Source organism: Heterodontus francisci, chromosome 35, assembly GCF_036365525.1.
Source record: "Heterodontus francisci isolate sHetFra1 chromosome 35, sHetFra1.hap1, whole genome shotgun sequence".
NCBI classification, from domain to species: domain Eukaryota; kingdom Metazoa; phylum Chordata; class Chondrichthyes; order Heterodontiformes; family Heterodontidae; genus Heterodontus; species Heterodontus francisci.
Window position 1 is genome coordinate 46,607,359 of NC_090405.1, and position 25,559 is coordinate 46,632,917.

Sequence of the window (25,559 nt, forward strand, 5' to 3'; positions counted from 1 at the left end):
CCAACTTGTCAAATATTATATCAAATCTGGTCAATGTTATTAGGTAACGGACACCCTTGCTACACTCTCCTCACATTAAAAGATAACTTATGAGAGCAGAGCTTCATCAGTGAGGCAGAGAGCAGATTGCTACATAACAAGAGTCATTAACTTCTCGTTTGAACATCTCTGCCCCTGAATGGACACATTCAAGAGTTTCTGCCACTTCCAGCAAGAAGTCCCGGAAGTAGTGGTTGTGAGCTGGCAGAACAGCTCCCATGATTAATTCCTGGGCCACAGTAGAAAATCTGCTCCGATCAAGGATTTTTTTCTGTCAGTATATAATCTGTGATTATAAGGACAAAGAAGTCACTGCTTGGACTCAAGTGTGGAGACTGGTCATTTGAAAGAGGTACCAGAATTCTGTTGACACCCAATAAAAGGTAGTCCTGCATAAATTATTGTGTTCAGAAAAGCAGGAGGTTGAAATTAGGGAAGTGAGAAACAAAATATATAGAAAATCAGATGTAATCCTCTTAGTTCCGGCTTCTGACTTTGAGGAATTCATTTCAAGACCAGCTATAAATGAATCTTTAGGTTTTAAGATGCTCCCTAGGATTTTAGAAATTAATCTTCTTTAAAGGATTTAGAATCTGGGAGTTGTTACTGGGGGTGTTTAGTACAATAAGTGTGCACTTGATGCAGAAATAAGGACTGGATGATCAAATATCATCAGTGCAAGATAATTTAATTTCTGTACACGCAATCTGATCGAACTACCTTAGGTAAACAATTAATTCCTATTGTGTTGCATAATCTATTGCAGTTTGTAGGGATTCCTTCAGTAGGGAAGGAAATCTGCCGTCCTTACCTGGTCTGGCCGACATGTGACTCCAGACCCACAGCAATGTGGTTGGTTATTAAATGCCCTCTGAAATGGCCTAGCAAGCTACTCAGTTGCATCGAACCACTACAAAGTCAATAAGGAATGAAACTGGACGGACCACCTGGCATAGACCTAGGTACTGGAAACGACCATGGCAAACCCAGCCCTGTCGACCCTGCTGAGTCCTCCTTACTAACATCTGAGAGCTTGTTCCAAAGTTGGGAGAGCTGTCCCACAGACAGGTCAAACAACAGCCTGACATAGTCATACTCACAGTCCCACTGGCAGGACAGACCCAGCAGAGGTGGTGGCACAGTGGTATACAGTCGGGAGGGAGTTGCCCTGGGACTCCTCAACATCGACTCCGGACCCCATGTAGTCTCATGGCATCAGGTCAAACATGGGCGAGGAAACCTCCTGCTGATTACCATCTACCGCCACCCACCCCGATCTGCTGATGAATCAGTACTCCTCCATATTGAACAGCACTTGGAAGAAACACTGAGGGTGGCAAGGGCGCAGAATGTACTCTGGGTGGGGGACTTCAATGTCCATCACCAAGAGTGGCTCGGAAGCACCACTACTGACCGAGCTGGCAGAGTCTAAAGACATAGCTGCTGGACTGGTTCTGCAGCAGGTGGTGAGGGAACCAACAAGAGGGAAAAATATGCTTGACCTCATCCTCATCAATCTGCTTGCCGCAGAAGTATCTGTCCATGACAGTATTGGTAGGAGTGACGACCGCACAGTCCTCGTGGAGACAAAGACCTGTCTTCACATTGAGGATACCCTCCATCGTGTTGCGTGGCACTACCACCATGCTAAATGGGATAGATTGTGAACAGATATAGCAATGCAAAACTGGGCATCCATGAGGTGCTGTAGGCCATCAGCAGCAACAGAGCTGTACTCAACCACAATCTGTAACCTCATGGCTCAGAAAAAACCCCACTCTACCATTACTATCAAGCTGGGGGACCAACCCTAGTTCAATGAAGGGTGCAGGAGGGCATGTCAGGAGCAGCACCAGGCATATCTCAAAATCAGGTGTCACCCTGGTGAACCTACAACCCAGGACTACTTGCATGCCAAACAGCATAAGCAGCATGTGATAGACAGAGCTAAGCGATACCATAACCAACGGATCAGATCTAAAATAAAAGCAAAATACTGCGAATGCTGGAAATCTGAAATAAAAACAAGAAATGCTGGAAATACTCAGCAGGTCCAGCAGCATCTGTGCAGAGAGAAGCAGAGTTAACGTTTTGGGTCAGTGACACTTCTTCGGAACTGGCAAATATTAGAAATGTCAAAAGTTATAAGCAAGTCAAGCGGGGGTGGGGCAAGAGATAACAAAGGAGAAGGTGTAGATTGGACAAGGCCACAGAATAGCTGACCAGAAGGTCATGGAGCAAAGACAAACAATATGCGAATGGTATAATATGTTATTATGTTGGATCAGATCTAAGCTCTGCAGTCCTGCCACGTCCAGTCGTGAGTGGTGGTGGACAATTAAACAACTAACTGGAGGAATAAAAGCAAAATACTGCGGATGCTGGAAATCTGAAAGAAATGCTGGAACCACTCAGCAGGTCTGGCAGCATCTGTGGAAAGAGAAGCAGAGTTAACGTTTCGGGTCTTCTTCGGAACTGGAGGAGGTGGCTCCACAAATATCCCCATCCTCAATGATGGAGGAGCCCAGCACATCAGTGCGAAAGATAAGGCTGAAGCATTTGCGGCAATCTTCAGCCAGAAGTGCTGAGTGGATGATCCATCAAGGCCTCCTCCTAAAGTCCCCAGCATCACAGATGCCAGTCTTCAGCCAATTCAATTCACTCCGCGTGATATCAAGAAATGGCTGAAGGCACTGGATACTGCAAAGGCTACTGGCCCTGATAACATTCCGGCAATAGTACTGAAGACCTTTGCTCCAGAACTTGCCAAGCAGAACCGAGCCAAGCTGTTCCAGTACAGCTGCAACACCAGCATCTACCCACCAATGTGGAATATTGCCCAGGTATGTCCTGTATGCAAAAAGCAGGACAAATCCAACCGAGCGAATTACCGCCCCATCAGTCTACTCTTGATCATCAGTAAACTGATGGAAAGTGTCGGCGAAAGTGCTATCAAGCGGCACTTGATTAGCAATAACCTGCTCAGTTACGCTCAGTTTGCGTTCCATCAGGACCACTCAGCTCCTGACCTCATTACAGTCCTGGTTCAAACATGGACAAAAGAGCTGAACTCAAGAAGTAAGGTGAGAGTGACTGCCCTTGACGGCAAGGCAGCATTTGACTGAGTATGGCATCAAGGAGCCCTAGCAAAACTGGAGTCAATGGGAATCGGGGAAAACTCTCTTCTGGTTGCAGTCATAGCTAACACAAAGGAAGATGGTTGTGGTTGTCGAAAGTCAAACATCTCAACTCCAGGACATCACAGCAGGAGTTCCTCAGGGTAGTGTCCTAGGCCCAACCATCTTCAGCTGCTTCATCAATAACCTTCTTTCAATCATAAGGTCAGAAGTGGGGATGTTCGCTGATGATTGCACAATGTTCAGTACCATTCGTGACTCCTCAAATACTGAAGCCGTTCGTGTAGAAATGCAGCAAGACCTGGACAGCTTTCAGGCTTGGCCTGATAAGTGGCAAGTAACATTCGAGCCACACAAGTGCCAGGCAATGACCATGTCCAACAAGAGAGAATCTAACCAACTCCCTTTGACATTCGATCGCTGAATCCCCCACTATCAACATCCTGGGGGTTACTAGTGGAGTAGCCATATAAATACTGTGGCTACAAGAGCAGGTCAGAGCCTAGGAATCCTGCGGCGAGTAACTCATCTCCTAACCCCCCCGAAAGCCTGTCCACCATCTACAAGGCACAAGTCAGGAGTGTGATGGAATACTGTCCACTTGCCTGGATGGGTGCAGCTCCAACAACACTCAAGAAGCTCGACACCATCCAGGACAAAGCAGTCCGCTTGATTGGCACCCCAGTCACAAATATTCACTCCCTCCACCACCAACGCACAGTGGCAGCAGTGTGTACCATCTACAAGATGCACTGCAGCAACGCACCAAGGCTCCTTAGATAGCACCTTCCAAACCCGCGACCTCTACCACCTAGAAGGACGAGGGCAGCAAATGCATGAAAACACCACCACCTGCATGTTCCCCTCCAAGCCACACACCATCCTGACTTGGAATTACATCACCGTTCCTTCACTATCACTGGGTCAAAATCCTGGAACTCCCTTCCTGACAGCACTGTGGGTGTGCCTACCCCACATGGACTGCAGCGGTTCAAGAAGCGGTTCAGCTCACCACCACCTTCTCAAGGGCAATTAGGGATGGGCAATAAATGCTGGCCTGGCCAGCGATGCCCACATTCCATGAATAAATAAATAAAATGAATGTATTTCCTTTCATTTCGGCACTATATGTTGAATTATTATTGATAATGAGTGACTTGGCTTGGAGCCTATTATTTTTGCTTAAAGAAGCAAATCATTCTGTATGTTCAAGACTAACTTATTGTTTTCAGCAAGTGGGCAGCACTGACAAGGCCTCATTGATTGCCCATCCCTCGTGCCCTGAGAAAGTGATGGGGCTTCTTCTCAAACACTAATGAACTAGTTGGGCTTTTATAACAAGCTGCCAACTATCACATTCATTTCTGGTAGCAGATTAAATTAACTGATTTATTGAATTGAATTTCACAATTTGCCATGGTTGTCACTTTAGTGGGATTCAAACTCATGGCTGGCAGTTCAACACTAGAACCACTATACTAACAACATCCATTATTAAGGGCCACAATCCTGAGCAGTGTTGAAGTCTGTTATCGCAGAGCTACAATAAAGCAGCTCCAAGTTTTATTTTACACAGCATGGCTTTCTTTCTCTCACCTCCTCAGAATCCTAGTTCCAGAAATATACCCCAGCTGGCGCACTGTGAATTGAAACCCAGGCATCATTGGAACAGGTCTGCTGAAGGCCACAGGCAGACCTGCAAGTGGCACTGGGATTTTGTTATGAAGGAAGGAAGGAAGGAGGTAAGTAAGTAAGTTGTATACTGCCTTTCATAACCTCAGGATGTCCAAAAGCACTTTGCAGCTAATGAAGTATTTTAAGTGTCATCACTGTTGTCTTACGGGAAAAGCGCACAGCAAGGTTCCACAAACAGCAATATGCTTTATTGTGTTTTTGCGATGTTGGTTGAGGGATAAATATTGAACAGAACACCGCGAAGAACTCCCCTGCTCTTCCTTTTTTACACTCGCCTGAGAGGACAAATGGGACCTTCGTTTAACGCCATATCAAAAAGGCAACATCTCCTATGGTGCAGCACTCCCTCCGTACTGCATTGAGATGTCTACCTAGGTTCTGTGTTCAAGTCCTTGGAATGGGACTGAAACCCACAACCTTCTGATTTAGAGGCAAGAGTGTCACCCACAGATGAGAATGGGAATCATTGTAATAGACCACTTAAAGCAACACAAAAATTCTACTGAATTTGTTGAAACTGTGACAATAGGATAAGAAAACATTGGTGCAAACTAGCATAAGCAAATTCAAAGACCAATATCAGTAATATTTCTTCCTACAAGCACCTGGAGGTAAAATCATTTAAGAAACAGCTGGATGCTGTAATTGAGAGCCTAAAGGACCTATTTATATGCATGAGTTACGACAAGCTGAATGGTTTTCCTCATCCATGCATATTTTGTGAACTGCCCAGCATGTAACAGTTCTACTGAGGTTAGCTTATCTTCATGTGCAATAACTATGTTTGGATAACTTAGTGCAGATAGTTTGTACTAATCAACATCTGTATAGTCGGTAGGAATCAAAGCTAGGATCTTCCTGCTTTAAATTGTTCATTTTCATGTCACATAGTTCATTTACCCACTGAACCATCAAGGATTCTCCTGTCACTTATCTTAATGATTAAAGTAATGAATCCCCATAGTAAACATCTTATTCTGGCAATCGGTACTATCCATGTTGTAGCCTGTGGGTCACATGCAGCCCAAAAGTCTAGGCAACTCCGTTCTATTTGGATTTATATTTCTTGCGCTGTGATTTACTCTATTGGATTTAGTGGATCTGAGGATTTGTAAGGGCCTTGTTTTCCTTGCGGTCTCATTGACATAAAAACCCGACTGACAGTTTTAAATATGTGCAAATTAATGGGAATTTGATTTGAACTTTAGACATGGTCCGTGAGGCTCCATACATGTGCCCAAGCAGCCCACCAAGGCAAAAAGTTTCAACAGTCCCATGCATGTATAAATTTCAGTCCCATGCATCCACTAATTGCAGTTTGGTGGAAAGTTAGTTCAAAACTTTGACCTTCTGAATAACCAACAGCTCTGAACAACTAATTCCTGCTAAAAGTTCTCAGTTTAAAGTTTCATTGTTAAGTGTTTAAATAATATAATAAAAATAGGCATTATCATTTAAAGATACAGTAAATTCTTCATTGATTTTATTGAAAAAAAATCAAATTTATTGAAAATAAATACCAGACTACTCACCGCCAACCCTTTCCAAAGTTAGTAAATACTTGAAGCCCCAACAGTAATTTCTAGATGGCTGTGATGAATAGTTAGAACCAACTTCACAGTCAAAGGGGTTGACTGCACCTGTTTGAAACCCATTTTAATGGGACTGTCATTAATAAAAGGCCCTCTTTTGGTAACACAGGGTAACTGCCAGCTTGAAGCCACATCTACTCAAAGGTACTTCAATGTTATTCAACTATTTGAATCCGGAAAACTCTTAAATAAAAGCAAAATACTGCGGGTGCTGGAAATCTAAAATAAAAACAGAAAGTGCTGGAAATACTCAGCAGGTCTGGCAGCATCTGTGAAGAGAGAAGCAGAGTTAATGTTTCATGTCTGTGACCATTCATCAATTCAGGTCACAGACCTGAAATGTTAACTCTGCTTCTCTCTCCACAGCTACTGCCAGACCTGCTGAGTATTTCCAGCACTTTCTGTTTTTATTATGGAAAACCCTTCGCATCTTTGGAAATATCCATTTTAGCAAAGACAAATGCTAGTTGTACTGGTTATAAATGTTCCATAACTTTATGGAATGAGGAAGATATACAGAAGAATCAAATGCTGAGGAAAATATTTGTGTCTTTTAATTCCAATTTTTCTCCTTTTCCTGAAGATACTGCTTCATAATCGTATACGCTACCACCCTGCATTACTGTTCCCAAATGGCCATCTGCATATGTGAATCCAGGTAGGAGTATTGGCACTCTACCATAGACTACAAGAGCTCAAACTTATTCAGTTCTCATACCTGCATTTTCCAAAGGTCTCTTGATAGCAACCTGGTGCTTGAATCCTTGTCGATTGCTCTGCTGCCATTGTACCCCTATCTCCAACACTACTATCACTGTAACTTCAGTAGCGTAACTCACAGGCTGAAACTGGAACCTCCTCAGTGGTGCATTTAGTCACTGAGCAGACTAGCAGCAAATGTCTTATTACTTTAAAAACCTCTTTTTGAATCTTGGTGTTGAAATTCTTACAAGATGCACAGAAGGCTACGGGTTTCCACATAATTTCTGCTCTGGTAGTGGCTTAATGTGAGTGGAATCAAATAAAATAGTACAAAGGATCATGGAAGTTTAAGCATAAGTGGGTTGGGCCCATAGCTACTTTACACTGTAGTAACCGTGCTCTTTTAACCAAGTTCAACAGTACATTCATATGAAGCAGTCAATTCCCACAAACCATCCACACCCCATGAAGGAGAGTTTGTGTTTGCACTTGCGTGTGGGTTGTGGGAATTTCTTCACTTTGTGCCCCAATTCCCGGATGCACAGGCACCCGTGGTCATATGAATCCAGCATTAAATCACCTGGCCAGAAGTGACTAGCAGTTTAGTTGAAACCTCTGACCAGGTCTGCTCTTGCTGCTGCAGCAATTAGCTTAACAAGTAAGACCAAGATCATGAAATCTGTCAACTGTTCAGAGCGATTTACATAATCAGTTATTGTGTAAAGGTTTTAATAGTTTGCTGGACAGTGAGAAAAGTGCTACTTGTCTTGGCTTGCCAGCCCCAATATTAAGGGGAATTTCTGTTTCCTTACCTTCCATTCTACCGCATACAAGTGTGTGGGACCATATTGCCCCTGTTCCAGTCATGAATCTATTACTTGCAATTACGCCAATTCATGATTTTACATTCGTGTTAAAGCCAGTACATTTTTTGGGGAACCTTGAGTGTAACTTCACCATGTCAAAACTGGTGCAGTGTCCAGCATGTTCTGGGTGCAATTTTCCCACTACGCCCCTCATGGACTCTCCAGACCTATTTCTTTCAGAATGTGTGGTTTAGAGACGCAGCTTCGGAATACGTCTACAATTAGTTCAACCATTTGGGAACACTTTTAATGAGAATGGTGTTCAGTGGGCTTAAAGATCTGTAGCCTATGGCATAAGTGCTGAATACGAAGTCCTCGTTGGCTGCAGCATTTCAGTGGCAAAACCTGCTTGTAGGATGGCTTTAAATGCTTTGGTGCCAAAGTTGTCTATATTTCATGCTTGGCTGGATTGGCATACTTACCACAGTAGCAACATTGAAGTTAATGGAGTACGGGAAGTCCTCTCTAAAACTGATAATTACAATTCGTTGAAAATTAGTGATTCCAGTTCTGTCCAGCTACCACGTACAAATTTTGAGAGATATGCATCGAGCTTGCTAAGTTTCTTACTATTGATCATCTGGACCATTCATAAGGTACATATTCTGAGTATTATGTCCCATCCTGGAATGATGGTTATGGAGAATGGGCAGGAAAGTGGAGTTGAGGCCAAGATGAGATCAACCATGATTGTATTGAATGGCGGAGCAGGCTCGAGGGGCTGAATTGCCTACTCCTGCTCCTAGTTCTTATGATCACATTCACATTTCATAATGGTTATTTTTGAGTAGCAAACCTCTGTTTTATCGAATTGTTCGCTCATACAGCACAGGAGACCAATCAGCCCATCATACCCAAGCCGACTCTGAATAAGTTACCAGTTTCCCCATTCACCAGCTCTTTCCCCATGACTCTGTAAAATGTTCCTTTTTATGTATATATCCAATTTCCTTTTCAAAGTTACTATTAAATCTGTTCTGACCACCTTTTCAAGCAATACATTCCAGATCATTAGAATTTGCTGAGTAAAACAAGTTTTCCCTTGACTTTTTGCCAGTTATCTTAAATCTGTGTCCTCTGGTTACTGCCCCTCCTGCAGTGGAAATAGTTCCTTCCCATCTATTCTATGAAAACCCTTCATAATTTTCAACACTTCTATTACATCTCCCTGTAAACTTCATGGTCTAACAAGAACAATCATCGCTTCTCTAGTCTCTGCCTGGAACTGAATTCCATCATTCCTGTTGTACGGCTTTATAATGGACCCAGTATACCTATCCTCTCCAGTTCTGATGAAAGGTCTCTTCCTAAACAGTTGATCTGTCTCATCCCTTTTCAGATGCTGGCAGACTTACTGCGTATTTTTTGGCATTTTCTGCCTTTATTTCTCGCCATGTGTTTCTAGAATTTCGCTAACAAAACAGCAATGACTGTATTTCAAAAGTAATCTGTTAGTTGTAAAATGTTCCATGACATCATGAAGACATAGTAAGATTCTTTAGAAATGCACATTTTTTTATTTCTGTTCGTAACAAATTCTTCTGTTTCATCTGACATTTCATAAGTATAAAAATCATCAAAGTTTTGTTTACACAGTATAAAGAAGCATATTAATCTTTCCCTTATTACATGATTTTCTATAGTAAAATATTTTATATTTTTAAAAATACGTGTACATTGTTAAATGAGTTGCATCTGAATAAGCTTCAAAAACCTCATTTTCATCATTCTTCAATTCTGTTTATACAGTAGGATAATTCTTCATTGGTATTTTAAATATAAGGCATCAGTGGCACATCAGCAGCATATTACATTAAACATAACAAAACATACAATTTAAGGCATAGTTATTCCCTCAGACCATTGGTATGTATTTGTAATGTACAAAAATAGAGTTCTGTTCTCCTTTATTTAGTTCCTGCAGAATTAAGACACTGTTGGCTCATTCAGAGGCCATAGCTGGGAACCGGTGCACCGCCTGCACTTCACACCTCTTGTGCTTCATGGTCAGTCCATACTGTGGGGTCATATCAATAACCTGCCCAGGCTTTTTCTCAAATCGCAGCTGTTGGATAAGAGTGGCGAAAAACAAGAAGACTTCTGTGCGGCCAATGGGTTCTCCAATGCATCTCCTTTTTCCCATGCCAAACAGCATCACCTTTTCGCTTTCCTCTTTGTTGATGCTTTTACCATCAGGATTTAGGAACCGGTCCGGAAAGAAAGAAAATGGGTCTTTCCAGAGTGTACTGAAATACACAAGAAGGAAAATTGAAATATATGCTTTACAATGTCAACAGATAATGACATGAGAGAGTCAATTCAACTATTTTAGTGCTAAGCATTGCAAACACCTGCTGGAAATTGGAATTAAAAACAAGAAATTCTGCCGATAGACTTAGCACTGTGCAATAGTTAGAAGAGAAAATGGGACGTTAATACCCTGGCTGGACATTTTTGAGTTCTGAGAAAGAGCCTTTAGCCAAAATTGTGACCTGTCAATCTCTTTCGGATAGTTAAATTTGCAATGCATTTGTAAGATGTTGCAATTAACCTAAAAAGCACATTTAATGCTGAGAAATTTTTTGCAAAAAGTTTTATTTGGTGAATTTAAAATCAGTGCTTAATGGCAGAGAGTTTTTGCTTTATTTTTGAAACCAGTAAGTAAAGATATGATTTTCCACACCACCGGTACTATTAACCCTTCAACACTAGAAGTAAAAACAAACTAACACAGAGATAAAAATGCCCCTTACCAACTTGTGTTTTGTGGTTATTTAAAATAATATTTTATAAAATTCACTGTAAGATGCTTCAGAAAAAGAACACAAGAACTGCAATATATTTATCATTTACAGTATCGTAAAAAAAAATTCTCATCAGGTTGTCTGAATTGCCAAACGCTAAAAAAACATTACAATTTACATGAAAGCTTCATATGGCCACTAAAATACAACACAGAATAGGCCAATGCCTGAAAGAGACTGAGCACTCACTGGGAATAATTTTAACTTTGGGCTATGGTATTGAACTGGTTTTATTGAATTAGCCGCCCATTGTACACCATACCTGATTCTATTGAAGCCTATGGAAGGGAAAGTATCGCAAGGGGTGTTTAATGGACGGTCAAGCCAATATTGCCATCACCCATAGTTAAAATAACTCCCACTAACCCTTCCATTGTCTGGCCCCTTTCTTATGGCCTCCTGATACATCTTGTCTTATCTGTCACATTATCATCACTCCATATGTTCTTTCAAACTTCACTTTGGGATAATGAAATAAACTGGTAAACAAAACGAAGCCGCCACTGATTCTAATGCATGTCTGATATCGAAGATCAGTGGAGAGGTGTGGAATCTCTGCTGCTACTGCCTCTTTAAAGGGAGCTCTGTCTACATAGGTTGTGGTGGGAGTGGAGGTTGACATGTGTTCCTATTCACACCACATTGCTGAACAAGACTGGAGTTTAATATTTTATTTAGTCTCCCTGATATTAAGTAGGGAGGTTTTCTTTTACACTTGTAGATGTTCTTCCACCAGTAAATAAAACTGAATGAAACAATTTTAATCTGTATATCATTTAGTAAGTGAAAGAAGGTGACATATGACAGGATTTGCATTGGGAACCATGCCATCTTTGACAGCAGCTCCCAAATCCATGGCCTTTACCACCTAGATAGACAAGGCAGCACACCACCACCTGGAAGTTCTCCTTCAAATCACACACCATCCTGACTTGGAAATATATCACCATTCTTTCAACGTTGCTGGGTCAAAATCCTGGAACTCCCTTTCCAAACAGCACCTGTGGGTGCACCTGCATCATATGAACTGCAGCGATTCAAGAAGGGATGGGCAATGAACGCTGGCCTCACCATCCCATGAATGAATAAAAATATAGGTGCTTGGAAAGAGACAGCTTGTGTTTCATGGATATTTAAAATAATGGTGTACAGAATTTGCTGTAAGACTGCTTCAGAAAAGTAACACAAGGACTGCAATACATGTATCATTTACAGTATTATTTAAAAAAATCTCATCAGATTGTCTTAATTGCCAAGCTGTAATAACAAACGAATAAGGAACTTCCTGAGGCCATTATTCAATTCACTGCTTTCTACTCTCGTAATTCCTATTTGTTTCTCTGTGTTAAAAAGGTCATCGTTTATTTCCCGACTCGCAGTTTAATCTACTTTTAAATAAACAGTCAAACATCAAAGCATAACACCCTTCAGAGCCCCTAGGGAATGTGCTTTATTAGGTCACCTTTGTAGAAAGGTAACTAGTTTCTAACGCTGCAACTTTACTGCATATCTTATGTTGGTGCAGTGATTTGCCTACATTCCACTGACATAAGTTACATTGTATAGCTGCAGTAAAATTCTGCTGATCTAGTGCCAATCCTTTAAGAGGTACTTTCACATTGTCAATGATTATGCATCCGGAAAGTTGATGCAATATCGAACCACAAAGTGCAGGATTAAAAAAAGCAGCTGCCAAGGCAGCCTATGCAAACAAATTAGCAAAAGAATATCTTGTTTAATAACAAAAAGGGGTGATCATCTCTCAGTGTGATTACACTGCTGTTTTCTTTTAAGTTGATGCCAAACAGTTTTGGGCAGGCACTGGTACAAAAGTGACAGTACACCCTGGGACTCAAGTCCCAATCAAATTCCTTGGTACATTAAAGCCAAGGGGTCCTGGATCCCTTCAGAAAGCTTGATTCATGTAGATTTTCAGTTTGCACTACTGAACCAGCTGGGCACTTTATAAAATTACTTTGCAATGTTTTTAATGATAGGAGAACAGGGTCACCCCATAGTGCTAATAATTAGCTTTTGGGGTGAAAAGCAGCAGATACATTACACATTCAGAGCACTTTTGTCAGTAATCTCTGTGTCCCACAGTTGGCAGAACAATCAGAGTCTGCAAACTACACATTACACCCCACAGATAGCTGCAATCAATGAAAATTACAGTGAGTAAAGAGTAATTGGTCTCATCGAAGGAGTTGGAATGACTGTACCCAAGTACATACACAGGCTACTATATTCAGCTGCATGTGCATATGTTGGAAAATGGGTAGTGTGCTCAGATGCACATGTGAAAGACTCCAAAAATCTGATTGCAGTACTTCAATAAAAGTTACCAAACAGGCACCATCACTTTACTTACATCTTTGCAAATATACCAATCCAACAACACAAAGGCAGTATTATAATCCTGAACACATAGTTAAGAGGCAATTGTCAATGATGTTACAACAGCAACCCACACCACCTTTAGACCACTGGAACTAGTCCTATCTTTATAGGTGGGATTTTTGTTATCTTATGGGTAAAATGTATTGACACAATACATGGAAAAGATACCAACTGCAATAGCTGGCACTGCCCGCCAACAAGAATGTAAGGGGCAAAAGGAAGAAGTCTTTCAAACCATCCACTCATCTCCTCCAGGAATTTTAACCTGAACCTTATTTTTGCCATTGCTTGTTTTGGACATCCCCTCCACACCCCCACCCTATTTATATAAAGTCCAAAGTGATCTTTATAGGAGCCTGGATTAGGGCTGCAGGCATCTTTGTAGATCCCAGATTAAACATGACCCATAAGAGGTCATATGAATGCTCCCTTATGCTCAGAGCTTCAACTCAGGACTTCTTCTACAGTGAATTTTACAGGCCAACCTTGGGCGGCAGCAAAGCCCAGCTAAAGTTAAAGTGTAAATAGGTAGTCAGGCAAGAAATGCAACTCCCAATTTGGAATGGAAAAGTGACCCTGACTGCAGTTCAAAGAAAGTCTTCAGCAGTTCAGACTTCCAGACATTTTTCCAATCTCACCATTGAGCTTGTTGTAACTGCTTTGCCAGTTCAAATCCACCAACTTCAAGAATAGGAAAAGCATACTTACGAATCATGATTCACTTGCCACTGGTTCACAAAAACGCATGTGTTTTTTGGTATAAAATATCCATTCAACGCTGTATTTTTTGTTGTGCTGAAATGTAAAATAGAATTGATTTTCGTACCACTGAGAACTCTTTTTCACTTAACACCCTGCATTGCAAAAGTTCACGAGCATATCAGTGGACACTGCATGATACATCTCCAGCACAACCTGGACAGTGCAGAGGCGGACAATCAGAGTGATCCTTCTCCACAGATTCCACACATCTTGGACCCATGACAATTTTGACCAGGCCCCGAAGTAGAATCATGAAGAGGTCTTCCAAACTAGTTTTACCCCTCCTCACATACCAGATAACCAACGATGAGGAGCATTAGACTAAAATTCACCAAGATGTTAAGAAGTTTGTGTATTAAAATAGAGGGAGAAGGGCTGCAACATTTGACACAGTCAATAAATGTTGAAATCCATTTTATTGCAGGCTGCAGAATAGACCCACAGCCTGGGTCTCTGGGAAGTGGCTCAGTAGGTTATTGGAAACCACCTCTCCATGCAACACTCTCCACCTCCAACAGCACAAAGCTTTACATTGTGGATGCTAGACTCTGTAGCCTCATGAGCTGTTTCTCCAAGCGATGTCTGGACAGAAGACTGCAACGAAATGGAGAATATGCAGCAATAACCCACAACAGGAAATTCCTCTGTACAGAATGGAACAACATGGAGGGAACTTCTGAGAGAGAAAGACAGCCAGTCAGACAGGTTAAAGTCCAGTCGGAAAACACGGCAGCCATATCCCAAAAACAACATTGAGATAAGTGACCAGATCACTTGTTTTAATGATCTTGTCATGCTAGGTAGAGCATGGCTACCCAACCCAAACCCGATGGGACCCAAGGACATGCGTCGTTTTCGGGTCGAGTCTGGTTGCTCTTCCAGTTCCGGCATTCGGGCTCGGGTCAGGTCAGACACAGTGGCAACCAGGACGTCAAGGTGGGAAACACTCCGCACTAGTCTGCAGTAAGCGATTTCATCCAAGTTAGAGTACAACCTCTTTAATATAATCAACTTTATTCCGGTGGTCGGGTCGGGTGTGGGAAAAAATGAAAGGACTCGGGCCGCGTCGGATGTGGTTCTGTCAGGCTCAAGTCGGGTTTCATTTGCAGACCCCCAAGAATGACACACATTAATTTTGTCATGAACATTGATTTTAAACTGTTACTGGAATGAAGGGAGGACTTATTGAGCAGATCAGCCATGGCTGGAAAAGCCATTTGCATATTAACAGACAGTGTTTGGAAGGTCAAAGGACATTCAACCCACAATGGACTTTTGATCACCAGGTGTTGAAGGCATTCTAGATTGACTGCTAAGATGGCCAAATACACAAACGGACATGGTCAAACCAGCTAGTCACATGACTAACCTGCTGGGCAACTTGAGTTTTTTGAATTTGTACAAACAGTTTGGGCAGAAAGCTGTTTGCCCCTGGACTGAGAAAATTTCTCTCCTGTCTGCTCCCAACTCTTTCTCACAAGCCTCTGACTCCATTGAAGACACATGAACCCCTAGCAGGCTGGTTGGGTTGCCCCAATGAACAGCAAGTCTACCTACAATGAAGGACTCTACAGTGAGCTCGAAGAACCGTAAAAACAACTATTCAGATATTGCCTCAAACTTTTCCACTTTATTTTTCTTCTGCTCTTTTCTGTCTCTATTTGCATGTGTGTAACGTGTATGCATGCTAGCATGGGGCACATCGTGTATCCGTAGGTGTTAACCGAATTAGAGTTTAAGTTTAATAAATTTCAACTTTTCTTCTTTAAACCTAAGAAAGCCTGTTTGTGTTGGTTTCTTCACCTTATAATTGGAAAGCAGTGAACAAGGATTCACCAAGGGGGAACTAAAAACAGTGTGTTTAAAATTAAACCCTGTTACAGTGAGACCAGGTGAAGGCTGAAAGGGAACCCTAGACCTTTTTCTCACCTGGCCATATCAATATTGATTGAGAAATAAATATTGGTGAAAACACCGGGGAGAACTCCCCTACTCTTCTTAGAATAGCGCCACGGGGTCTTTTATGTCCACCTGAGAGGGCAGATGGGACCTCATCCGAAGAGGTGGAGGTTCCAGAGGGAGATTTCAGGGCCTCATGTCCATAGGAAACTTTGAAAAATGGGGTGTTTGGGATGGTTGAAGCAGAATGATTCAGTGCTTGAGCCTCCTGGGCAGACCGAACAGAGTCAACCATCTGAATCTGATTCACAACGTGTTTCTGAAGAATTCTGTTCGAGTTGTTATCATTTGGAGACCACTGCCTGAAAAGGGTGGCAGATTCAGTCGCAACTTTAAAAAGGAAACTGGATAAATATTTCTAAAGGGCGATGAGAAAAAAGCAAGGGAGGGGGACTAATTGAAGAGCTCTTTCAAAGACCCAGCACAGGTACGATAGGCCACATGCCTCCTTCTGTGCTTTATGATTGTACTGCGCTCCTGAGTTGTCTTACCAGTGAGGAATGGTGAATGGTAGAAAGGACGAGTGTCGGAAGGTCTCCAGGATGAAAGCTTCTGCATAGGGCAGTCGTGCCCTGTCTGATATCCTTGGGCTCCGATCTTTGCCAATGTTCTCATCTGAAAAGAACAGAAGGGGGGCGGCGGGGGGGTGGGGGGGGGGAACAGAAGTCAGTCCTGGCAGTAGCTGAAACCGAGTTGAAAAATGTCAGCCCGGGTGTAAAAAAAAATGAACACTTTGCTGTTACACTACAGGCAGACACACCTATTTCCTCATGCAGTCTCTTCTGAAAGTCAGGGTATGTGACCATGTACATAACAGACCAGGAGAGCGCCGTGGTTATGGTGTCGAAACCTTCAAAAGAACAAAGACTTGTAAGTACCGTTAACGATCAGGCTCGCTCCATACTCATTGCAGGCGTCTCCAAAGGGGGATTAATTAAACCGACAATTTGTAGAGTTTCGGAATTGTCAGTCACAAGGTACATTTGATGTGAAAACCTGATCCTTCCCACATCCACTCGCGAAAATTTGGGTCAAAAGTGCCATTCTTACCAGCTCCAAATAAATCATTCACAATGTTAACAATTTTTTCATCAGATATTTGAATATTGGCATTCTCGTCCACTTTCTTGTCCTGACAGTGTTCGATCAGGGAATCGGTTACATCGCGTATGTTATCCTGGAAAATAGAGACAAACAGGAAAGCGCGCGGTTAGTAACAGGAACAGCGAGTCAACATTGTTATTTACAACAGAAAGTCAAAATTTCACCCCCAAAAAACACTGATCTTCATCCTACCTTGTCAAACGTGCGGTAGTGTTCGGTTACGATTTTCTCAACGAAGACTATGAATCTCTTGTTTAAGTCGATGAATTTGGTCATCGAGTAGGTTGGTAGGAATCTCAGAATTGGGATGAAATCGGCCGGGTTGCCCGAAGCTACAGTCTTGCCAAACTCGTCGCTCACGTTGACAATGTTTAGGAGCTCCTGGTCGTCGTGGCTGTAGCGCTTTCCGAAGCACAGGGCGCAAATGACATTGGCCACGGACACCACGATGTACCTGACCGGGTCAAAGCCGCCTCTGGTCTTCATCAGGTCCATGAAGATCTGGACCAGGTGCTGCGCCTCGCTGCAGACGTGCTCCTCCAAGAGGCACGAGTGCGTGGAATTTTTGCACTCGTCCGCCGAAAAGGTGCGCAACGCATTTTGCGCCAGCTTTCGGCGCAGCCTCCAGACTTCGGTGTAATCGCTGCTGAAAGTCAAGCTCTGCCCGTTGCTGATAAACCTAAAACTGTAGAGGTTGGGACGGCCGGCAAAGTCATCCCCTTGCTTGATCAGCGCTTGTTTCAGGGTATCCAGCCCGCTGAGGACAATCACCGGTCGGGTGCCTATCTGGATCTGGAAGATGTCTCCGTACTTCTCGGCCAAGGCAGTCATGGTCAGGTGGGGGTTTGGTCCCAAGCGCAGGCTGTGCCCGATGAGTGGTAGGGTCGGCGGACACGGTGGCTTCTTCAGGCCCTGGGGAACTTTATTTTTGTAGGTACGGACGAGCAGGAATATCACAGAGAAAACCGCGAGGCCGGCGAACACTTCGGTGACTGTAACGGTCATCAGGTTGGCCATGAGCCTCCCTCCAATGCTGCGAATCATGTTACCTGTGGGAGAACATTCAGAACCCGCTTCAAAACTAAGATACCAAGAAACAGCGTCCTAATACCAGCTGCCTAAGTGCTGGCCATCTGGTATCGTTCTGAATTAGTCTGCTCTGAAATCGCGTTTATAATAGCTGACACGACTAAAGATTCATAACCCAAAAAAAGTGGTTAAACCATTTTTTTAAAACTAGTGATTGAGCTGCTGCATTTTTGACAGCCTGTTGCAAAGAGGTACTCGAAAAAGATACAGGCTGGTGTGCACGTAAAGTAAAAGCAAGAAGCATCTAGTTCTGATTTGTGAGTGCTCTGTAACTCAATGTAACACTTTGATGTTATCCATGTATAATGCGCTCCGCGTCTGGACCTGTGCGCAACACCGCATCTTAAAAGCACACATACTCAACATGCAATACTGGAGAAAGTGCAGATTTCTACAGGGCATACAACAATCTCGTTCATAGAATAAACTCATGCCCACCTCTTCACTCAAAGTAGAACCACCTTGCTAGCAATGTCTTGGCGAAATGCAAGCTGCAACTAACGGCCACCACTGTAAAACGCTGGCACCGTCTGAGGCATACAGTAAAATGCCTGCCTTTTTATAAACATCTTCTGGGCGCCTGATTGGCTGCAAGTCACATGTAGAAGTGTGTTCGGACTAATTCTCTGCCAGCCCCAAGCAAATTTCGCAATTTCTAAAACAAAATCTATACGATACACCGCGAGAATTAAGCAACTCAAATTAACACCTGAGATTATTGTGTCAGAGGAAAAATCTACATTTTCGCTGCAGCACCGTGACTGTCCTGCTGGCACCAGGATCCCTGGCCTTTTATTTAAACATATTCAAACCGTTTTACGTTCCAAAGACAGCAAAGGAAGCTAAACCCTTGATTAAATTAATCAGTCATCTTCATGTTTCATGATTTAAGGTGAAGGCAGACGCCAGATGAACGATAAATGCTGGAAATACATAGCAGGTCCGTCAGTGTCCTTAAAGTCACCAGTTAAAGAAAGACTTGCATTTATAAAGCCCCTTTCACCACCACAGGATGTCCCAAGCGCATTACAGCAAATAAAGTACTTTCGAATTGTCGTCACTGTTGTAATGTAGGAGGCAATTTGAGCACAGCAAGCTCCCACAAACAGCAATGTGATAATGACCAGATAATCTGTTTTTGTAATATTGATTGAGGGGTAAATATTGGCCTGGACACTGGGGAGAACTCCCCTGCTCTTCTATAATATAGTGCTGTGGGATCTTTTACATCCACCTGAGAGGGCAGACGGGGCCTCGGTTTAACGTCTTATCTAGAAGAGAGCGCCTCCGACAGTGCAGCACTCCCTCAGTACTGCACTGGAGTGACCGTCTGGATTTTGTGCTCAATTTCTGGAGCAGGACTTAATAAACAGACCTTTTGGTTTGGTTATTACCCGGAAACCTAACCTACTGTGTTCTCATTTGAATGCTGGACTGGTTATGTATTAGGTTTTAGAGCTTTTCACTCTTAACTGTTTATTCTTTAAAGTTAAAAGCTGTGATTAGATGGTATTAATCATCCTATTATAGAATTCACAATTTTTCATGGTGTCGTTACAAATGGAAAGAACATTGGGAATACTCTTAAATGTACAATAGCTTCATAAAATATATGCAAATGCATACCAATATGTAGAATATTTTTACAAAGTCTAATATCTATATTTATATCTATATTTTATTAAGCTGTCAAACATATAGGCATACATTTATATTTTATGATGGTATTATATATTTATGCCACAGATGTGTACCAATATGTATGAAAGCATCATAAAATGTGATTTGACCATCTTGAGAACCCAATTAAAATGTACTTTAGAAAGAAACTTGTGAGCGGACACGGTGGTGTTTCTGCTGTCAATACTACTTGTCACTATGGTGAGTAGGATGCCACAAGTTAGCATCAGGTAACCAAACAGGGCACGGTGCAGGCGATTTGGACTCTGATCCTTAGCCAGGCAGTTCTGTATTCTGTGTATATGTTGTTTGCATAAGTTAAATGTAAAGTTTCTTAAGTGAACACCTGTTCTCTGTGGGTTCCAACATTTCCAAGATCGCAGATGACACAAAAGTAGGTGGGAATGTGTCTTGTGAGGAAGATGCAAAGCGACTTCAAGGGGATTTAGAAAGACTTAGTGAGTGGGCAAGAACATGGCGGATGGAATATAATGTGGAAAAATGTGAGGTTATCCACTTTGGTCGGAGGAACAGTTATGCAGAATATTTCTTAAATGGTAAGGGATTAGAAAGTGTGGATGTACAAAGGGACCTGGGTGTTCTCACCAATAAGTCACTGAAAGCTAACATGCAGGTGCAGCAAACAATTAAGAAGGCTAATGATATGTTCGCCTTTATTGCCAGAAGATTTGAGTACAGGAGTAGTGAAGTCTTGCTTCAATTGTACAGAATCCTGGTTAGACCACACCTGGAGTACTGTGTGCAGTTTTGGACCCCTTACCTTAGGAAGGATATTATTGCCATAGAGGGAGTGCAACGAAGGTTCACCAGACTTATTCCCGGGATGACGGGACTGTCCTATTAACAGAAAATGGAGAAACTGGACCTGTGTTTTCTAGAGGTTCGACGAATGTAAGGTGATCTCATTGAAACCTACAAAACACTTAAAGGGATAGACAGGGTAGATGGAGCTAAGATGTTTCCCCTGGTTGGGGAGTCTAGAACCAGGGGACACAATTTCAAAATAATGGGGAAGCCAATTAGAACCGAGATGAGGAGAAATTTCTTTACTCAGAGGATTGTGAATCTTTGGAATTCTCTACCCCAGAGGGCTGTGGAAGCTCAGTCATTGAGTATGTTTAAAGCAGAGATTGACGGATTTCTAAATTTTAACGACATAAAGGAATATGGGGATAGTGTGAGAAAAAGGCATTGAAGTGGATGATCAGCCATGATCATATTGAATGGTGGAGCAGGCTTGATGGGCTGAATGGCCTACTCCTGTTCCTATGTTGCTATGTTTCCGCTGTGTCGCACCAGGGAACCCATATTTCTATCACTGATGTTCCCGCATGCCTGTGGTGAGGGGTAGGTTGGGCAAGAGAACTACCGTAGAAATAACTGCTGCAAGTCAACTGAAGGTGAGTGAGAATGGTTCGATTTGAACTGTTGATCAGATCCCAGTCGAATTGCAGTCAGATACCGATAAGTAAATGCCGTATTCCAACGTCAGCCAGTTAATATACAGGCACTATTAATACATTATATTAAAATCATATTAAATTCAAAACAACAGCAAAATTCTTATTAGAAGACAAATAAATGTTTATTTTCTTGGATTTGGAAGTGTATCTACATATACAAACGAAATTAAAATGCGTTAAATACATGCTTTGGTTAAACCCTTTACCCCACATAAGCGTTATGATAATTATTTACACAATTAATATTTCATTTAGTTGCGCTGTTGCTGTTTAGAAATTCTGTGATATAAGCCCTTCGAAAAGTCTTTTAATGCTGATTTTGTGAAGAATTTACCAGCTCGTAATCTTTTGAAAGATCTACGGAAGTGACTATGCGCAAAATTTACACCTGTAACCCCGAGTTCATGAGAAATTGCGTGACTGTTACACTGTGTAATCATATGCGTTTTGGTAGTGGGGGCTTAACATGGTGAATGATTATTGCAAGTTCCAGCCCTGGAGAGGGTGAAAGGGTAACATAGTTTGCTTGACCCCGGTGCAGTGGTGTGTTACGTGCGACTGAGAAACAGAGAACAGTTGCGTGCCAGTTGGAGATGAAGATATGGGATGTCATAGTATCGGGAAGGACAGCTCCGGCTCTCCTCTGTCCAGTCACGCAATAGTCCCAGACTAACCCAATCGAGTCCCATAAAATCTGAACACAAAGAGTGACTGGTTTGCACTACAACGGGAAAATAATTATTTCTTTCAAACGATATTCCATTTTAAATCAGTTCCATAAACAACTTATTTAAAGTGCTGAAGATGGATTGGCATGGATTAATTGCCCATTTAGGACTTAAAAACCTCACTCTCGCTGAAGTTATGCAGAGAATCAAGGTTGTTGAAAATAACGCCTTGTACTAAAACTTTAAAATAGATACGTGTACCAATCAAACTGTTTTTTCTCTGCTGAGAATGATCGACTGACGTGGTCTGGTGTCGAATTTATATTGCACTGAACTGTTGAAAGTTGGCGGGTGTGCTTACAATTAACAGGATTTAAGATAATTAGCTAATTGGCAGGAAAATGCCATTAAGACTCTTGTCCAAATCTTCATCATCATCACAGCTACCGGCGCTGCAAAGTGTCGCCTCTTGAAAACACACAGGCCAAAAGGCACAAACAATTCACTTGTACGTCCTTTAAATTGAGGGGAAATTCACAAAAATATAGTGTTAAAAAGTCAAATTAAGTAGTGCACGAAACATTTTTGTTTTTGTTTTTGCAAGATTACTGGCCAACAATGCAAACAGATCGATTTTCTCTTTTGCTTTCCCATGCACTGGTGTTTTCTGTGCAAGGATAGCGTGTCATCCGGCTGTTCTCGCACTTTAGCTACCATCTATCCGCACGGCCTTTCAATCACCCCTCGGGCTCAGGGGCTTACCGTTAATATCCAGGTAGCGAGTCTGGAGTCACGCAAGGCTAATTAATGTCTCATTCCCCCAATAGACAGGTAGTCAACTGTCACATTAAAAATCCCTCGATGGTGATTTGTGTGTCCGAGAACTACATACTTCTGTGATATGCAAGACGACACGCAGGCATCGAGCACACCCACATTAAAATTATTTTTAAAATCCGATACACTTTTTATGTCTCTCGTGTCTTATCAATTATGGCCAATTTTAAAATTAAGCAGCACTTAAGCACCGCAGTGATCCGCATTCTTTTCCACACAGCTTAACTTGGACTCACATCTTCGGTGCACGAGATTAATTAATTCATAAAAAAATAAATAGGTTTGTTTTCGGATCCATTTTAGTACCCAGGGGAGAGGGGGGAGAAGCAAATCCGCGCTCGATTTCGAAGTGCGTGAGAAGTTTAAATAAACACAGACTTTTTTTCTTCAACAATCCAAGAACCATAAACCTTCTAAAATAATTTGCTTTGCATGCAAGCCGAGCCTCATGTAATCACAGCAGCAACCCATTCATTACTTGGTACAAAGTGGGACATCACACGAGACCGCTTGTCTGGATGTTTGCTTCGAGCACGAGTTAAATGAAGTTTATTCATTTGAAAATGCAACCAAAGTAAGTCGTTTGAAACGATGCCATTATAACAATTAAGCGAGCAACAGAAAAGGAATGTGAAAATAAACAATATATTAATATTTACGAAGAGTAAAGTGTTATGTTGCAGTTTTAACCCTTAACCCTGGGGGGATCGTTGGCAGATATTGACACACTTTGAAGTGTCTTCCTTGGCAAATTATTGACAAACTCCCAAAAGTGATTTTCTGCACATACATTCCCACTGCCCCGTCCTCAATTCAAAAGTCAAAGTTTACCCGAAAGAATTATGGTTGGAAACCGTGTACAGATTAAGTAATAAGTCAAAACAAAGTCAAAGATAAAAGAGATTTCTGCGTCTCAGATTGACAGAACTCTGACCCCCTTGAAAAGGTGTGTTTGAAAACCTGTGCGGGAAGGAGAGTTTACAGGGTGTAAATTCTCCTTCACCTGTGATTAGCACAGCAATCCCAACCGTACTGTAAATAAAAATAGTATGCTTTACTTTGTTAGACTAGACAGTGATGGGTGGGGGAAATCAGATTAAAAAGTTTACTGTTTTATGAGCATTTATATCCTTGGTTAAATAATGTTCTATGATCGCGTGCAAACCAGCAATCTGCTCAGCTGGGCGAGAGGTGCTGATGGGAAAAGAAGCGACCCACTAGGGTCTTGTCGGATTTAACCTATAGAGATTGCGTGAGAGCCAACTGTATATCGTGCAGCCCTCCCATCGTCAAGCGTGATACAGCAAGAGTCAGTCTGAGGAAGTTTGCACGCTCGTCTGCAAAGAGTTCTGCGGAACCTGGAAAAGACTGCCTGTTGAGTGCCGCCCTTCAATTTTCAGTCCGATGTCCTGATATTAAGCAAGTTAAACTAGTCCAAGAACAGATAAAGGTAGTAACAGAGTAAGCAGGTGAATATTTATGCGCCAGATTTAAAGAGTTTATAACTGTTGCTTCTGTTACGAGGATGCAATAATTGACCAATTGAATGAAAGTGTGTGATTCGCTTTCCCAACTGCTGGCTCAAGCCGTGGTACATTTTCATCCCCTTACAATCTCTCTTCAGAATAAGAATGATCAGTAGGAAAATAATTTTGCATCTTTCTATTGTAGAGCCCTTATATTTACACGATGCGTTTGAAGACAAGCCCAGTATAGGTGGATTGGTTTTGTCATGCTAGGCCCCCACCTGCCAAGAATGAGGCACATTAATTTTGTCATGAACATTGATTTTATATTGTAACTGGAGTGTGGAAATGACTTGTTAAACAGATCAGCGTGGCTGGAAGAGATATTTGCATATAACAGAAGGTGCTTGTGTAGACAAAGGACCATCCCCTGACATTCAATCCACAATGGATGTTGATCACTGGACAGTGAGGGGGTGGGAAAGTGCTTTCTAGGGCCTGCTGGGGTGTTGCAATCCACAGGGGCCAGCTGGTTACATGACTAACTGGTTGTTCCAGGGGTCTTTTGAACTAGATTAGATTAGATTAGAGATACAGCACTGAAACAGGCCCTTCGGCCCACCGAGTCTGTGCCGAACATCAACCACCCATTTATACTAATCCTACACTAATCCCATATTCCTACCAAACATCCCCACCTGTCCCTATATTTCCCTACCACCTACCTATACTAGTGACAATTTATAATGGCCAATTTACCTATCAACCTGCAAGTTTTTTGGCTTGTGGGAGGAAACCGGAGCACCCGGAGAAAACCCACGCAGACACAGGGAGAACTTGCAAACTCCACACAGGCAGTACCCGGAATCGAACCCGGGTCCCTGGAGCTGTGAGGCTGCGGTGCTAACCACTGCGCCACTGTGCTGCCCTAAAACTAGCTACAGAGAATTTGAACTCAGAAAGACTGTTTGCTCCTGAACTGAGAAGATCTCTCCTGTCTGCTCCCATCTCTTTCTCACAAGCCTCTGAATCGACAGAAGACACATGAACCCAAGAGAGAAAAGTCTCCGACAGTGAACAAGGTTTAAGAAGAATACTGGGCCCCAGCGAAAAGCAAGATCTACCTACAATTAAAGACTCGACAGTGAGCTCAAAGAACCATAATAAAAACTCTTCAAATATTGCCTCATACTTTTCCACTTTATTTTTCTTCTGCTCTTATCAGTCTCTATTTGCATATGTGTATTGCGTATGCTAGCGTGGGTGCATTGTGTA

General features: G+C 42.3%; 1 protein-coding gene across 1 annotated transcript; it reads right to left on the reverse strand.

The window, feature by feature from the left end:
• Positions 1-9,525: 9,525 nt before the first annotated feature.
• On the reverse strand, positions 9,526-18,693 carry cyp1a (cytochrome P450, family 1, subfamily A). Its single transcript, XM_068015457.1, has 7 exons — positions 18,588-18,693; positions 17,253-18,109; positions 17,007-17,133; positions 16,717-16,806; positions 16,448-16,571; positions 13,944-14,030; positions 9,526-10,277 (listed from the first exon to the last, which is right to left on the reverse strand). Exons 2-7 carry the CDS (start codon positions 18,102-18,104, stop codon positions 9,974-9,976), a joined length of 1,584 nt encoding a protein of 527 aa, XP_067871558.1. The 5' UTR covers positions 18,105-18,109; positions 18,588-18,693; the 3' UTR covers positions 9,526-9,973.
• Positions 18,694-25,559: the final 6,866 nt, after the last annotated feature.

What these genes read in the sequence shown, in the direction of transcription:
- cyp1a (XM_068015457.1), bottom strand. Translation starts at nt 18,104, where the DNA reads ATGATTCGCAGCATTGGAGGGAGGCTCATGGCCAACCTGATGACCGTT. An exon ending in ACTACCGCACGTTTGACAAG is followed by an intron (nt 17,134 to 17,252) that starts GTAGGATGAAGA and finishes TCTATTTTCCAG; the next exon opens with GATAACATACGCGATGTAAC. An exon ending in TGGCAAGTGAATCATGATTC is followed by an intron (nt 10,278 to 13,943) that starts GTAAGTATGCTT and finishes TGTGTATTTCAG; the next exon opens with TACACTCTGGAAAGACCCAT.